Source organism: Ctenopharyngodon idella, chromosome 17, assembly GCF_019924925.1.
Source record: "Ctenopharyngodon idella isolate HZGC_01 chromosome 17, HZGC01, whole genome shotgun sequence".
Taxonomy (NCBI): domain Eukaryota; kingdom Metazoa; phylum Chordata; class Actinopteri; order Cypriniformes; family Xenocyprididae; genus Ctenopharyngodon; species Ctenopharyngodon idella.
In genome coordinates, this window is record NC_067236.1 from 28,280,374 (window position 1) to 28,297,503 (window position 17,130).

At 35.6% G+C, this 17,130-nt stretch overlaps 2 protein-coding genes across 3 annotated transcripts; one reads left to right on the forward strand and one right to left on the reverse strand.

The window, feature by feature from the left end:
• Nucleotides 1-5,730: 5,730 nt before the first annotated feature.
• gjb9a (gap junction protein beta 9a) lies at nt 5,731-10,769 on the reverse strand. Its single transcript, XM_051868576.1, has 2 exons — nt 9,901-10,769; nt 5,731-7,357 (listed from the first exon to the last, which is right to left on the reverse strand). Exon 2 carries the CDS (start codon nt 7,341-7,343, stop codon nt 6,582-6,584), a length of 762 nt encoding a protein of 253 aa, XP_051724536.1. The 5' UTR covers nt 7,344-7,357; nt 9,901-10,769; the 3' UTR covers nt 5,731-6,581.
• Nucleotides 10,770-10,828: 59 nt separating this feature from the next.
• On the forward strand, nt 10,829-15,453 carry ptp4a2a (protein tyrosine phosphatase 4A2a). 2 transcript variants are annotated; one of them, XM_051868577.1, is made up of 7 exons: nt 10,829-10,977; nt 12,365-12,441; nt 12,708-13,305; nt 13,398-13,490; nt 14,227-14,357; nt 14,601-14,675; nt 14,766-15,453. In XM_051868577.1, the coding sequence occupies exons 3-7, from the start codon at nt 13,210-13,212 to the stop codon at nt 14,875-14,877; spliced, it is 507 nt and encodes a 168-aa protein (XP_051724537.1). In that variant the 5' UTR covers nt 10,829-10,977; nt 12,365-12,441; nt 12,708-13,209; the 3' UTR covers nt 14,878-15,453. The 2 variants fall into 2 exon arrangements, with proteins under 2 accessions (XP_051724537.1, XP_051724538.1); XM_051868578.1 differs by lacking the exon at nt 12,365-12,441 and having other exon boundaries at nt 10,856-10,977.
• Nucleotides 15,454-17,130: the final 1,677 nt, after the last annotated feature.

A 17,130-nucleotide genomic window follows, 5' to 3' on the forward strand; every position in this document is an offset into this window, starting at 1 on the left:
AAGATCCCAACCAGTTTAGATCTTGCCACCATTGACGCCCAAATGGGTAACAAATATGACAATAGCGAATCGCCAGATTCTCACCTGACACTAGACTCGGATTCAAGTGGCGTCTACATGTCAAATCCCAGCCAAACGAGTAGAGAGGACATCACTTCTGATAATGACAGACCTATGTCAGATCTTGGAAGTATTACATCGCTTATTCAAGGGGAAGAGGGAAAAGACATTGTCAGAAATATTGGGGCTTACGCTTCAATTCCAAAAGCAAACAAATTGGCATCTTTCCACAAAAAAGATCCGTCTGGACTGAGAGCTAATAGCGTAGAGCTAGGCAGGCAAGCATTTTGTAAAGAGATTACAACCAAAGCTACAGAAATACAAGCACGCTTGAAACCTGTTAACAAAGGATCTCTAACCCAAGAGATTCATAACACTGTGAACACAACAAAGACTGATGTACCTTTACCACTTTCCCCATCCAAACATGAGGCTAAAGAAACTTTATTAGTCAAGAGCGACACTGATCCATTTGTTGCCACAGACAGTTTTGTCTACCTGGCAGTATCAGTGCTGCCCCCACACCAGGAAAGTGTGACCAAACCTGCACTGGAGGAGCCATTGCCTCCTACTTCCTTTGCCAAACCTTGCCGTTACCCTGATGAATGTGACTTCCTCTCTACAGATAGTTTTGTTTACCTGGCTGCTCCTGACTGCCACCTGCTGGTTACAGAGGGACATTCAGTATATGGTGACTCAAAAGATTCTGAATCAGAGGACAGTGGTTCTAAGGCAGACTTTGTTCTGGCCTCTGCGGTAGGAGGAGATAGCGATTGGGACTCAGATCTGACTGATTCTGAAACCGAGCCAAACTCTTCCAAGCCTGCGTGGGACTACTGGGAGGAGCTAGAGCAGGGGGTGCTGCAAGAGCTGTTCGGCGAGGACCAATCGGATGCAGACAAACTGCTCTATGGCAACCAAGCTCAGCAGATTTCCTGCCAGCGTGGGGAGTTGGCTGCTATTGTTGTACAGGAGCTGGAAGAGGTGTCCTCACAGTATACACAGGGGGCAGAGGCACACACTGAGGTGAAGTCTGTATCCTAACTCTTATTACTGCACTTGCAAACCTATTGTAATAGAGCCCATTTAATAATTCCAGTGCTAAACATCATAAACAGGTATTTTCATTTATGTTTTCCTCTCTTTCTCATTATTTAATGATGTATATATTATTTCAAAGTCGTGACTCCAACATCTACCAGTATTCACAATAAAATCTGGATGTGTTCTTGATAGCAATTTTGTTGAAGCACAGTTTAAGTCTCTCTTTTAAGCTGCATTTCTGTTTTAAAGTTCATGTCATGGTGGACAGCTTTATGGGTTTATTGAGTTGTTATTGATTTCAATGTTATGTTAACCAGTAAGTATTTGTTACCTGATAGGTTTGGCTATTAATAGGTGATCGTGGATGCAATATGACTATCAGAGATCAAGCATAGGAGCTTCAAATCTATTGCACACTAATGTTACGTCAATAATAGATACACTATATGCTGTGTGCTCTGTGTAACAATAATTAATGTTTTATGTTACTGGGATCATTTTTAAAAACTGACTGTGAAAGTCCTGAATGGCAAATAGGCTGATGTAGAAATTTTGACCTCATCAATATAGGAGCACAGTTTATAGCACAAATAATGCTTAATATGCAGTAAAATGTGTGTACTTAGCTCAGTTTATAAAGTTTAAATTCAGCAGGGAGAGTTGTTTCACCTTTTAACACATTGCAAAGGAAATGCGTTTTTGCCTGGGTTGTCAATAAATGAAATGTAAAGGATCTAAGTCTTCATTTCTTCACTTAATTTCTTTTTATTCTTAGCTGTTTACTTAGCATGCTGTTGCATAGCCTTCTTAGGCCACCCCCTCCAGCCTCCTTTCCACCGCACCATCTGTCTCATGGCCTATATGTATATGATTTCTCATGTGAATTATTTGGGATCAGAGTGAAGGAGCCTGAAATTCTGGTGGTGTTGTAGGGGCCAAATGGGCTATTTTTAGTTAAATTAATTAGTTCAGTGTGAATGAGGCCAAACTGAATGCATTGTGTGCCAAGATAATACATAAGTGGGTCGTGTGCATGGGATTTTGCTGCCACCCATCGTTGTTCCTCAGTAACCTACATTACGCTCGTTGTGTTCCATCTTTTATGCATAGTATGCATCAACAATGTCACAGTTGTTCCTGGGTCCAACCTGAATCTTTTGGCTTTGACCGAATATCCTGCAGCAACACATGCCATGCATTCCCAGCACTTTGATTACTCTATTATGTGTTTCTATGAAAGACATAAAATGGTTTTAAGCCCTTTTAGCAAGGTTAGGCAAAATCATAATTTAAGAACAGTCTCCCTTTCAGTTCAGGTCAGAGTTAGGCAGAATGTGGAATGGTTTCACATTACTCTTAGACTTACTATATCTGCCTGTATCTTTATATGACAGAAAAAGTATGCTAATATGCTATATAGCCATAATATTTGAATTAAATTGTCCCCACAGGATGTAGAATTGGAGTGACGCAAAGACGAAATCAACAGTTACACAACAACAAAATGGGCAAGAACAGAAAAGTTGGTGTAAGCTGCTTGTAAACTTGTATAAGCCGCTTCATGTTGTTTGATTCCATTTTGAAGATTTGGACCTTACAACTGAAAAGCATTCTCAAAAATCAAAGTGTTCTTTCACTGTGGTCAATGGACCAAATTTTATATTTTTTATATAATGTATGTTATATGTTAAATGATTTATTTACTACCATTCAAAGATTTGGGGTCCGTAAGATTTTTTATGTTTTTTGCTGAGCATAATTAGTCTCTTTTGCACACCAAAGCTGCATTTATTAAATTAAAAATACAGTAAAACATATTGTGAAATATGATTACAATTTAAAATAGCTGTTTTCTATTTTAACACATTTTAAAATGTAATTTACTGACAAAAGCTGAATTTTCAGCAGCAATTACTCTAGTCTTCAGTGTCACATGATCCTTGATTGATATGATTTTTTTTGCTGAATGTAAAGTTCGAAATTAATTTGAAATAAAAAATATTTGTAAAGATGTAAGACTTTACTGTCACTTTTGGTCAATTTAATGCATTCTTTATATATATATATATATATATATATATATATATATATAAATGTATATAAGCAATAAGGTACGAGAGGCTGTGCTGTATCATGAATAAGTCATGGCTGAAGGGCGTTTTTTTTTTACCCTGCAACCCCTTCAGCCGTGACTTATTCACGATAACGCACTAGCTCGAGTACCTTATTGCTTTTATAAAACGGTTACCACACAATACAAATATTAAAACCAAAAATATGTATCAATGCAACTTTCATGAAGTAAACTTTAACTAAAGCCTTCCTTCCACTGGAAAAAATAGTCCCTGACCGTGAACAGCAACAGAAGTTACATTATTATGCCATTAGATGGCAAAGACTGTCTTTATGAGTGTGTCAGTCAGTAGCGAAAACTTACATTGAAAAGACTGAATTGTTGTGAACACAGAACAAGACACAACTGACAAATGCTTTGACTAGCGCTGTCAGTCATGGGAAAACCCCTTAACTGTTAAAAGGACAAGATAATACATCGGACATTTAAACAGATTTTTTATTATGAACATAGGACTGACCTGAAGGAAAATGCTAAATCTGAATGCAGGTAATAAACTCGTTCACTCGATCTCTTTCTCACAATAATCTTCTACATAATACAGTAAGCTTCAATGAACAATATAAATTGAGAACAAACAGTTTACGTTGCTAAGAGTGGTTGCTAAGGGTGATGTGTAATGATACACAGAACCATTGGGTGAAGCGGTCACAGCTGTGTTTTATCGTGAATATATTGCATATAATGCTATTGATCAATCAGAATTAAGGACAGGAACTAATCGTTTTATATATATATATATAGTTCAGTCATGAAAAGCCATTGGTTCACTTTGTTCTATCTACGTAACCTATTTATTCCTGACTTCGAATAGGATCAGTTCATTGCAGCGCACCATGAGATTTTGCTTGCTCTCCACCTTCCCCAGCACCACCTGCCAAGATCTGCTCGGGGGGTTCTCCCTATGTTTTATATATATATAATTGTAATTATTTATTAATAATTATTAATAAATGAAAATGGTCATAAATGATCAAAAATTACAATAACAGCAGTTATGTGACCATTGAAGTTTACTCTAATTTAATATTATTTCCTTACATTAAAGTTACACACAACTCAGATTCTAAAACATCATTATTTGCAGTGGAGAAGGAATATAGCTGAATGTGTACGAGTCTATGGTGGTATTTCTAAAAGTGTGTGTGTGCTGATTTGCGTTTGTGAGTGGGATGGATTGTTTGCTGTGTGCATTTGAGCCGAAGCCAGGGCACATGTGTAGGAGGAGCAGCACAGAGTGAGTGAATCATACATTAGGACATTTGCTGTATTCTTTCTGGTCAATGTACTGAAGACTGAAAGACTATCTGCAGGTTAGCAACATGCCAATGCCAAGGAATTGTTCAGGTCGGATAAAATGCTTAGGATGAAAGAATCACGTGTCGTTCTCACATTATCATTGAAACACATTAAAATAAATATATACTAAATCTTTTTTTTTTTTTGCCCTTGGTGTGCAGTGATATATTTGTGTGTGGTGTGTGAGTATGAGATAGAAAAGGTAGGAGGGATGTAATCATTGGTTGCTGAAGGCAAAAGATCAAGAGGTGCTTCTTATGTAACATGTAAATGAAAGTGCACTGGGTTCTAAAAGATTTTATTTTTAAATGCATTCTAGGTACAAAAGCAGTGTATGCTGACTTAAATTTGGACAGAAAAGATTCAGAAAGCGTTAGAAGAATTATATGGAGAGTTTGAAATGTTAAGAGATTTGATGCGACATATTTGGCATTAATGCCAAAAGTCATTTTAAAGGAATAGTTAACCCAAAAATTTAATTCTTAAAACGACTTTCTTGACACAAAAGGAGTGGTAACACTTAAAGGGTTAGTTCACCCAAAAATGAAAATTCTGTTATTAATTACTCACCCTCATGTCGTTCCACACCCGTAAGACCTTCGTTCATCTTCGGAACACAAATTAAGATAATTTTGATAAAAACCATGAAAGCAGTGTTTCTCGTCGCTTTATAATATTAAAGTTGAACCACTGTAGTCACATGGACTGTATTATAGCAGCTTTCTGGGCATTGAAAAAGGAAATTGCTGTCAATGCAGGCCTCACTGAGCCATCAGATTTCATCAAAAATATCTTCATTTGTGTTCTGAAGATGAACGAAGATGTTACGGGTGTGGAAAGACATGAAGGTGAGTAATTAATGACAGAATTTTAATTTTTGGGTGAACTAGCCCTTTAACAATAAGGTTTTATTTGTTAACATTAGTTAACTACTTTAACAATAACTAAGAATTAACAATACTTCTACAGCATTTATTAATCTTAATGTTAATTTCAGCATTTACTAATACATTATTAAAATCAAATGTTGTATTTGTTAACATTAATTAATGCAGTGTGAACTAACAAGAACAAACAATGAACAGCTGGATGTTAATAAATAGATTAAATAATGTTAACAAATGAAACCTTATTGTAAAGTGTTACTGGAGGAGTTAATATTAGAGCTGCTTTTTCCAATCAATAAAAGTGGGGAAGAAAAGAAAAGAAAGGCATAATAAAAGTGGTTTTCACAACTCAGTCACTCTGTTCCGAGGCTTCTGAAGGCATATAATGGATTTGTGTGAAAAAAAGAAAGGCACCATTCAATTTCTCAGTATTCTTCTATAAATATATCCTTTTGTGTTCCATGGAAAAAGAAAGTCATGCAAGTTTCGAAACACATACAGGTGAGTAAATGATGACAGATTTCTTATTTTTGCGTAACATTTCCTTTTAATATAACGATAACCTTTCCCATCCTGTCAATTCAAGAAAACTAATGAAACCAAAGCAACATAAATGAGATTTTATTGATATCATATGCACTGAATACACACAGAAAACTTTAAAATGTATGGTACTTCTGAAAAAAAAATGCAAATGAGGTTGCGGCTGATACCATATTTGCATAGAGCACGCTGACACTCATCGCACCATATATTCAGTCAAGCTAACTTCACCCAACTTTTTCCTGCATTGTGCTTTTAAATTCCATTCTAAAGTGCATTTACTGTAAATTCCAACAAAAATACATACATTTTTATAAATACATCAAATATGCGGTGAAAATCTTTAAACCTCTAAAAACATTTTATAAAAAATATATATCTACCACTGTTTAAAATTAACATGATGTCTAAAATGCCTCATAACATTTTTCATTTATCAACATTATTTTCAATATGATCTATCTATGTATCTATGTATCTATGTATCTATCTATCTATCTATCTATCTATCTATCTGTATTCGTTTGCTACCATTTTGGATGTTTGAGAAAAAGGGCTTTTTTAATATCCCAATCTCAGGGAGGTTGTAAAGGTTTTGCAACATACAGCTGTCATTAAAGAGCAGTCTTGTCCATTTTTGTGTCCTTTAATTTTTGTAAACCCAAGTTTTGGCTGCTGGAGAGAGTGGGATCAGGTCTTTTGATTCGTTGCGGTGGTGATTGTGGCATCATACAGTATTTGAGTATACGCTTTCCAATGAGATAAATCATTTCGCAGATACACATGAAGATGCAGAGAGCAGAGGAGGCCACCATGAAGATCATGAAGATTTTCTTCTCTGTAGGGCGCGAGATGAAACAATCCACCGTATTGGGACAAGGGTCCAGCGAGCACTTGGTAAGGCGGGGGAGGTCATAGCCTTTATACATGTGATGAAGAATATAGAGAAAGGCAGCATCAAACACCGCTTTAAAGATCAAGCTTAACAGGTAGGTCCACCAAAGACCCCCGCGTTTTTTTCCAGGGTTGGCGTATAAATGGTTGCCCTCGTGGAGAGCAGTGTACTTCTTGTCTTTTTCCTCTCTGTATTTGACGTGGGCTACGACCATGAGTGATGGACATGTGACGAAGATGAGCTGTAAGGCCCACAGACGGATGTGAGAGATGGGGAAGGTGCTGTCGTAGCAGACGTTGACACAGCCGGGCTGCCTGGTGTTGCACACGAAGTCTTTGTTCTCATCGCCCCAAACGCGCTGAGCCGCCACCACAAACACCAGAACACGGAACACAAACACCACTGACAGCCACACTCGACCAAAAACTGTTGAATATTTATTGACCCCGCTAAGAAGGGACTCAAGTCCTGTCCAGTTCATCCCTGATCACAAACCTGCAATAAACAGTTATATATGATAAATCATGAAACTCAAAAGAGACACTTTTGCATAATATAGGCCATTTTAGTTTGGGTCAGTGAATCTCTTGACAACTGGTGTCAGGAAAGTATGGTCTAAATTTAACCAAAAACTTAATGGCTTTTTTGTCATTTTTTTTGTGTTGCTGATTATCTTTTTAATTAGCCAGTGGAGATTTGGTCTTCGATTAATATTTAAACTCCAAAAGGGATTTAGTCACACATAACAGGTATTCCAGATTGTTTCTAAAAATCTTATCAGAAAGTTTGCAGAAACTGATTCTGTTCCAAGCACTTTAAATGGAAGTTATGACAGTTTTTTTTTTTTTTTTTTTTTAATAATAAGGGTTTTTGCAATCACAAGGATGACACATTTCAATATAACAAGCCTGCGTTGACACATATTTCCAAGCATGTTTTCACCTGCTCATTATAAGTCTTTGCTGTTTTGACTTTGCAGACAGAAATGTGGATTTGTCATCCTGCTGGATCACACCAGGGTTTGTCACAGCTAGTTGCTCCAACATGTTTTTAGCAGTTTTGTAATAAATTTTGTGTGTGTGTGTGTGTGTGTGTGTGTGTGTGTGTGTGTATATATATATATATATATATATATATACAGTCAAACCGAAATTTATTCAGACACCTTGAACATTTCATTCATTAATTCAGTTTATTCACTATAGTTTAAAAAAATGGTAATAAAATATGACAAGATCTCAGAGTTAAACTGTGTCAGAAAACATTAATCTTAATTTTGTCAGATAACACTTAAGCAAAACATGGTCAGGTCAAAGTGTCTGAAGAATTTCTGGTTCCAAATTTTTATCAATTTTACTGGTAGTTCACTGTATGAAGAATTTTTGGGTATAATATGACACAGTTTACTTTATTTTGCTATCCTCACTTACATAAATGAACTATAGTGTCCTGCACCCACTAGTAAAAATATATCAAAAATATCTGAATAATTTTTGGTTTGACTGTACATATACATATACACACACGCACACACTTTGGTACACCTATTCAACTGCCTGTTAACACAAATATCTAATCAGCCAATCACATGACAGTAACTCAATGCATTTTGGCATGTAGACATGGTCAAGACGATCTGCTGAAGTTCAAACTGAGCATCAGAATGGTGAAGAAAGGTGATTTAAGTGACTTTGAACATGTCATGGTTGTTAGTGCCAGATGGGCTGCTCTGACTATTTCAGAAACTGCTGATCTACTGGGATTTTTACGCACAACCATCTCTAGGGTTTACAGAGAATGGTCCGAAAAAGAGAAAATATCCAGTGAGCGGCAGTTCCGTGGGCGAAAATGCCTTGTTGATGCCAGAGGTAAGAGGAGAATGACCAGACTGGCTGGTCAAAATTCTTAGGCCACCACCAGCTTTGTTGTTTTAGCAATGTTTTAATGACCATCTATATTTATTTTTCAGTCTCTTTATAACAATACAAACAGAAAATACAGTATTTAGCGTTACCTCCTGTCACATGTCTCCTAGACTTTCATTTTCTCAAAGAAGAAACTCTGAGAAACTTCTCATCAGGTTTTGAATGTTTTCTTGGCCTTCCAGTCCTTTTTCATTCCATTTAGGTTTAAGAGAGCCAGGTTCCTGCTATTGCTCAAGTGTAAGGGGAGGTCACTAAATACTTGCCACTTTAGTCTATAGAAGCTGTTTTTATTTTTTTAATACTGCATACAAACTGCATACAAATTTACTGTATTTTCTGGTTATATTCTAATAAAGACTGAGAAATAATTATATATGGTCATTATACCATTGCTAAAACAACATCTAATAATGACCTAAGACTTTTGCACAGTACTGTGTACATATATATATATATAAATATATATACACAGTAATATAGTGAAATATTATGACAATTTAATGCAATTTAATAATTTATAACAACTGTTTTCTATTTTGATATATGTTCAAATGTAATTTATTCCTATGATGGCAAAACTGAATTTTCAGCATTATTACTCCAGCCTTTAGTGTCACATGATCCTTCAGAAATCATTCTAATATGCTGAATATTTTCTGGATACTGATGAATATATAAGAATATATAGTATGTGTGTATATGAAGACTTTAGATGCAAAAACCTTTAAGTCCATCTGACGTTTTTCTTTTAAATGAGCATTTTTATTAGGCTCCTATATGTTTATGTCCAGTAATTTCACTTTAATGGCAATTAAAGGTTATTAGTCAGTTGTTGATGTGCCTTATTTTCAAAAATGTCATTGAAAAATTAAAAACATAAAAATGCTCATTTAAAAGAAACATGTCATATGGTCTTCAATATATGCACAAAATAATACAATGCATTACTAAATAATGTATTAGTTCAATTTAGCCTACTGTATATAAGCATAAATCAACTTTTGCATTTTCATAAAGCTTCTTATAATTGCAGTGTTGATAAGGCCTATATTTGTTTGGTATACTCAGTAATAAATAAGTAGGCTACTAATAAAGTACAAAAGAAGATCTTACCGTGTTTTACCCCAAAACGGATAGGCATTGAAACAGGAACCTCAAAAAAGCAAAAACAAATGTGAAAAGGTGAAACTAAAAGCCCTAAGCGATCCTGTCCAACCTGATCTAGGGACATACCTGAGTGTAAGTACTGTGTTCACATAAGAGACACCTGTGATGATGCAGCCTCATTTGCAGGGTGTGGCGGTGCTGGAGTGTGGGTGGTGCATGGTATTCATTAGATATCATCTTACAGATCTGTCTACAGGGACTGTAATGTGAGTTGGCCTATACTAGTGTCCGGATACATTTGCAAGCCTTGCAGCCTTGCCATGTGCCATCACCACACCCAGCAAACAACAAACATTATATAATACAGGAAAACATACATGACATTTTCACGAATATCATTTAAATCATTAATATATTAATAGTACACATTCCAAAACAGACCGCAGAAATATGTTGTCGGTCTGGCTAAGAATTGATTTTTTTTTTTTTAATTCATGCTCTAACTCTTTCTCACCAGGAGATGGTGACATAACCTCTTTTTTAAAATCTGTGCAACTTCCAAGCTGTACGAGCTGATTTTTTTTTTAATACCTTTTGTAAATATTGCATTTAAACTAGATATTTATTTGAATGATATATATGACCATTGGATCGAATATGTTTTTAAGACTAATTTATTTAATATAGACCTAAGCATTCTTATATAATTAATTCATATTTATCCAGCCTAATTGAAAGTATATAATTTTACCTATCCCCGAAGCCTTTTATGTGTGCTGTAATAATAATAATCACAAACAATTATAACAAACAACCATTAAAATATGTACAGGGCATGGGAACAATCAACAGGATTGGTCGATACCCATTATCGGATAAAAACTAACATCTTGAACGTTCGAGTGTAAAAGGTGCGGGATTATTGGCCACGTGACTACTGCCAGCCAATCAGCGGTCATTTGTGCGGACCGGAATTGTCGCTTGGATACGGGAGCTCTACGGTAGAGGAGAGCTAGCCGGCTAGCAGCGTCTCTCAATCCGTATTCTCTTTGTCACGGTATTCATATCTACCGTCAGCTCTCTGTGAGTATCTATATGAAATTATATCTATATTATTCTATTATTTATAAACATCTAGATGAATGATGAATTATGAACATGTGCGTGTTTTTTTAAACATATACGCATTTAGCAGCTAAAACACATGCTAGCAGGACAAGAGCGAACTAATCTCGTAAAACATTTGGGACTTTTTGAACAATGTTTTACCATTGTAATGTAATTATAGTATATTGTTTATATATAAATATGTATTAATTTTTTAGATAACAAGGCTGTTCATTATAAACGAGTTCTGTTTTTATAATACATATGTCATATTCAACCAAATAATGCAGTGGGTGTTACGGGCATGGTGTTGTTCTTGTAGAGATTAACAAAACAATTCTCCTTTAATGAATGTTAATTTTGAATTAAATGGTTGTTTAATTGGCTTTCCACAAATATAGATTAACGTGTAGTCAGCAAATGTGAAAAACCCAAGCATACATACTATTTCTTTGTCTTAAAGGAATAGTTCAACCAAATAATGTTTTTGTTTGTTTGTTTTTGTAATTTACTCTCCCTCATGTCGTTCCAATCCAAAATATGATTTTATTTCTTCCGTGGAACACAACACAAAGGAGCGCGTTAGACAGAACGACATCCTCCGTCACCATTGACTTTCATTGTGTGGGAGAAAAACATGCAATGAAAGTGAATGATGGCCGAGGCTGTCATTCTGCTTAACATCTCCCTTTGTTTTCCACAGCAGAAAGAAAATTATATGGGTTTGGACTTTGGAGCAGTATCAAGGTTGGTAAATGACAGATTTTCCATGTTTGTGAGAACTATCCCTTTAAGAATGAGATAATGGTCAAAAATAGACTTGGGCAGTAGATGAGGTGAGCGAGATATGTGTCATAGGCATGTGTAGATTGGCTCCAGCATCTTTGCTCCTTTATATTTACAGTTTTAAGATGGTGTGTTAATATTTGAATGCTTAAAGGTATAGTTTACCCAAAAATGAAAATTATCCCATGAATAAAATTATTTTGAAGATTTTCAAGCCCAAAAAAATTCATCCATCCATCATAAAAATAATCCATACAGCTCCAGGGTGTTATTAAAGGCCTTTTGAAGCGAAGCGATGCGTTTTTGTAAGAAAAATATCCATATTTAAAACTTTATCAATTCAAATAACTAGACGACTGTACGCATACTGATGGCTTGAGGGTGAGTAAATAATGGGTTAATTTTCATTTTTAAGTGAACTAACTATTTAGGTAAGCTTATCTTTTATAACTAAAGTCTGTACAGTACTTAGCTGTTTCCATTTTCCATTCTTGACTTGTTTCTTTAAAAATTAACTCAGGTTGGAATGAAGAAGAGTCTTGTTTAGTGCTTGTTTTATGTTGATTATCTTTTCTAGGTGCAAAGTAGAGACAGTCACGAATGGTGAAGATAGAATGCAGAGTTCTCAACTTGTTTTCTGTTCACTTATTGAAAGTAAGTGCATGATAGGATTTTCCATATAAACCACCGTCTTAGTATGTGGTGCAAGACCTGTATGCTTTTATGAGTTTATTATCCATCCAATGGCCAAAGTCAATATCAACTGCAGTGGAATGAGGTCTCTTTTCAGCTGTAGGCTATATCCAGTAACCATTTGGAGTTAATGGTGACATGTTTTGATTCACTGCACTTGCTGGTTGTGATGCTTTAGGATCCACTACCCCGGTTATTTATCGGTCACCATCTTTTTCTTATTCCAGGCTGCACATTTATGGCGTTTGTCAGTGTGAGTGGAGACTTCTGCCAGGCACAGCACCTGGTCATTGTGGACAAGTGAACAGAGGGCCTGCCATATGAAGATTATACTACCTGACTGCCCGTCTTACATTCTGCACTTTCGGGGAGCATCTTTTTTTTTTGTCCAAAGTTGAAGTGTATGAATCGGTTCGAGCCAATCCAGGTACTAGAGAGTGAATCGTTTTTCCCTCTCTCTAGTGCCAACTGATCATCTCTCCTCTCCTGAATGGGGTAATTATAAATTGCGAATCAGAAGGATAGTTCCCTTCTTTAGTTTTTATTTTAAAACCGTGGGAGCGTGAAAGTGGTTTCCTTCTCCTGTTTCCCTTTTTTAGAACATTCAGAGATTTGCCTAAAAGTCAAAGAGCTTAGATATTTTTAAATCATTATTTGTACCCCTGTAGAAGATTCGGAAGTTGTTTTTTTTCCCATCAAGTACAATTAAAACTTCAGTTGAGTGTCAAAATGAATCGCCCTGCTCCTGTTGAGATAACTTACGAATGCATGAGGTTTCTCATCACTCACAATCCCACCAATTCACAGCTGACCAAGTTTACAGAGGTAAGTCTCTAGATGGTTGAGGTTAATATGAATAGCAATATTATCATGAGTGACAAAGCTGAATATTTATTTTATTTGTCACTATCTATTAGGAACTGAAGAGCTTTGGAGTGCAGACGCTTGTCCGGGTTTGTGATGCAACTTATGACAAAACACCAGTGGAAAAGGAAGGCATTGAAGTTTTGGTGAGATTTGCTGTTAACCCCTATTAACAGTCCAAAAGTTTCTGACGGAATTTAGTGATCATTGTATATGTGTTTTGTATGTTTTATTTACTTCTCTCCACTCTTATGATTGCACAAAATTTTAGTGAACGAAATTCAATGAAAATTACCCCAAGATTTACTCACCCTCAAGCCATCCTAGGTGTATATGGCTTTCTTCTTTCTGATGAACACAATCTGAGTTATATTAATAAATATCCTGATGCGTCCATGCTTTATAACGGCAGTGAACGGGACCAATGAGTATGAAGCTCAAGAAAGTGTACTCCACAAGGCTACAGGGTGTTAATGAAGGCCTTCTGAAGCAAAGCGATGCGTTTGTGTAAGAAAAATATCCATATTTATGGAAGGCAGTCTGGCGGAAGCTAGATATTTTACTTTATAACTTGTTAAATATTGATATTTTTCTTACACAAATGCACTGTTCGCTTCAGAAGGCCTTTATTAACCCCCCCGGAGCTGTGTGGAGTACGTTTAAGATGGATGGATGCACTCTCTTGAGCTTCATACTCGTTGATCCCGTTCACTGCCATTATAAACTTGGATGTGTCAGGATATTTATTAATATTTCTCAGATTGTGTTCATCAGAAAAAAGAAAGTCATACACACCTAGGATGGCTTGAGGGTGAGTAAATCATGGGGTAATTTTTCATTTGAAAGTGAACTAATCCTTTAAATCGTAATGTTTTTCTTTAGGATTGGCCTTTTGATGATGGTTGTTCACCCCCTGACCAAATAGTTGATGACTGGCTGAACCTTCTCAAATGTAAATTCAAGGATGAACCAGGCTGTTGTGTTGCAGTACATTGTGTTGCTGGATTGGGACGGTAAGTATTATCAGGACAAATGCTGGTTTATGGTTGTCTGTTGCTCACTGATCTATTACACTGTCATTTGAGTTATCTTGATGTGCAGTAACACATTCTTTTGGAACATTTTGTGCTGTAATGTTGTGAACCTCAACATTTATCTAGATCAGTTAGGGAAATTCCTGTTTAGTAATAAAGTGACTTGACTCTTGACTTATTTTAAGTAGTTTTAAATGAGAACACAGCATTTTTTGTGTTCAGAGCTCCTGTCTTGGTGGCCATAGCCTTAATCGAATGCGGGATGATGTATGAAGATGCTGTCCAGTTTATTCGACAGTGAGTCACAAGCGAAGTTTCTTTTCTTTTTCTGTAGGATATGATTTTGTTGGTCATTTTATGATGTGGATGATTATTTTTTTCTTTTAGGAAAAGGCGTGGGGCTTTTAACGCCAAACAACTTATGTACCTTGAAAAATACAAACCCAAGATGCGCCTGCGCTTCAAGGATGCCAATGGTCAAAACTGCTGCATTCAGTAGAGAAACATTCGTCCAAAGGAACTTTGGAAACTATTGACATTTTTACTGTTAGTGTTATGATTAGTTTTTGTTTGGTTATTATATTAGACCAGGATTTTGCTGTATTACAGTGCCAAGCACACAAACAGGTTACACAGCATTGGTGGGTTTTTTTTTTTGACCAAACAGTTAAGCCAGTCATGTAAACTCGCAGGCAAAGCGCAATGTTTTTCATTGTGACAAACACATTGGTGTAATGATTGACTGCAGTTGTTAGTGTTTTATGCCCTCTCTAAAACTAGATGTCCCCAGTTGTCTGGATTGTGTAACATCCTGCAGTACATGAAAAATTCACTTTGTTGGTGAATTGGTTGGTGAATGTTTGTCAGCTTCTCCAAAGTTACATGGGCACAACTACTGTATCTAATGTTATAGATATTAAACATTCCAAGACATATTCACAGCACTATTGGACACTAGATCTGTAAAATGGACAGATGAAGGAAAGCCTAGTAATCCATCAATAAAACTTGTTCCTCTCTAAACTGAATGAAATGAGTCAAATTCATATAATAATAAAAAAATCAAATAATTTTATTTTTGTTGTCATGTGTTTTTTTTTTTTCTTCTCACACTAATTTTCAATAATGTGGGTGGGAAACATAAATGTTTACATAGACAGCCATGTTATACACTTGTAAGCTAGTAACGTATTAGATGTCAGATTGTACAACAATAGAAATCGTATACATATCATGGTAGTGAATTTCAATATTGATGTAGAATGTAAAGTAATTCAAGTAATGCCATTGTACTATCGTGGGACGTTTAAAATGATAATATGGTACTTTTCGTTAGTAGCTACATATAGCATGTATCTTGTATTATTACACGTAATCAGCTGAACTGCTGTAACTCCTGTTTAAAAGAAAAAGTGGTGAATGTTAAATCCGGTGGTTACATTTTTTTTTTTTTTTTTAAATAATTTAATACCAAAAGCAGAGAATATTCGTGTAATTTCGTACATGTGGACTTCTCATTCGGTGGTGTTTTCTTATCTTGACCACGAGTCGGTGCAATGCAGATTCACTGGACAGACAGTAAAATGCATGATGTTTCGACGAGAATCATACTATGGTGAGGGCATGGCTCATGAATATTACTTAATTTGCGTGAGTGGACGATTTTGGAAGTTTTACCGGTCATCGTCAGTATGGCATGTTTAATATTCATTAGCTAAACCTTCACAGTTGTAGTACTATTCGTAATTTCGTTGTCCGGACTGGTTAAGACCTATGGCAATCCGCTTTAACATTTATTCTTTAAAAATATATTTTGTAACTTGTAACTGTAATTCACACCCCTGTCCAGTTGGTGGTGAGTGCGCTCCAGTGTGGCAGCAGAGCGCGAGTTCAGTCTCCAGAATAAAATGAAAATGATGCGATTGATTACACACAGACGAGCACCCAGTTTAAGTCCATTTTATAATAATAAAGTTATAATACTTATACTTACATAATTATGTTTCTAATTCAGTTTGTTTTGTTATTTTTCTTACTGACAGTCAAGTTTATGGTCAACGAACGGCTTTTCTTTGCAACACTGATTGAACTGATTAAGACGTGATACAGATTTCGGTAAGCTACTGTATCTTTCAACATATTTTCTCATGTTCATTCATGTTTATTTTGTTCTGTAAAGTAGTAAAGAGGAAGGGATGATCGTGTTCACTCACTATCCGCGACAACTGTTCAAGATGAAGTCTTTGTTCAACTTTCTTTTCATAATGTAAATAAATGCATATCCATTAAGTTCGTGAATGAAAATGAAAATGTGAATGAAAACAAGCTATTAAATGTCTTATTATCATTAAAATATAAAAATTAAAATGATGGGTAATAATTGATAAGACAGAATTTTTACGATAGGTGCGAAAGTCTAACGTGACCTCTGCTGTTGACTTCAAACTAATAAGTAAGTAAGCTGTTGCTGGTACCTGTTTCAGTCATTAGTGCTTATTCTTTAGTTACTAGTAACTATTTAGATATTTACTAGTATCTATTCCAGTTTTCACTACAAAGTGGATTGAGGAGTTTTCAGACATATTCCTATTATAATTATATAGGCATATATTAATCAAATGAATAGTTTGTAAATAGTACATACATTAAAAATAAGTAGTCTACTAGTAAAATGAAAATGGATAAAACATTTAGATTTGTGTAAATGAATAGCTAAATGTTAAAACGGCTTGCCATAAAAACCTGCGCAAAA

Excerpts from the sequence above, each read along its gene's own strand:
- ptp4a2a (XM_051868577.1), top strand. The coding sequence starts at position 13,210 with ATGAATCGCCCTGCTCCTGTTGAGATAACTTACGAATGCATGAGGTTT. Across the intron at positions 13,306-13,397 it reads AGCTGACCAAGTTTACAGAG|GAACTGAAGAGCTTTGGAGT; the intron begins GTAAGTCTCTAG and ends ACTATCTATTAG. Across the intron at positions 14,358-14,600 it reads TGTGTTGCTGGATTGGGACG|AGCTCCTGTCTTGGTGGCCA; the intron begins GTAAGTATTATC and ends TTTTGTGTTCAG.
- gjb9a (XM_051868576.1), bottom strand. The coding sequence starts at position 7,343 with ATGAACTGGACAGGACTTGAGTCCCTTCTTAGCGGGGTCAATAAATAT.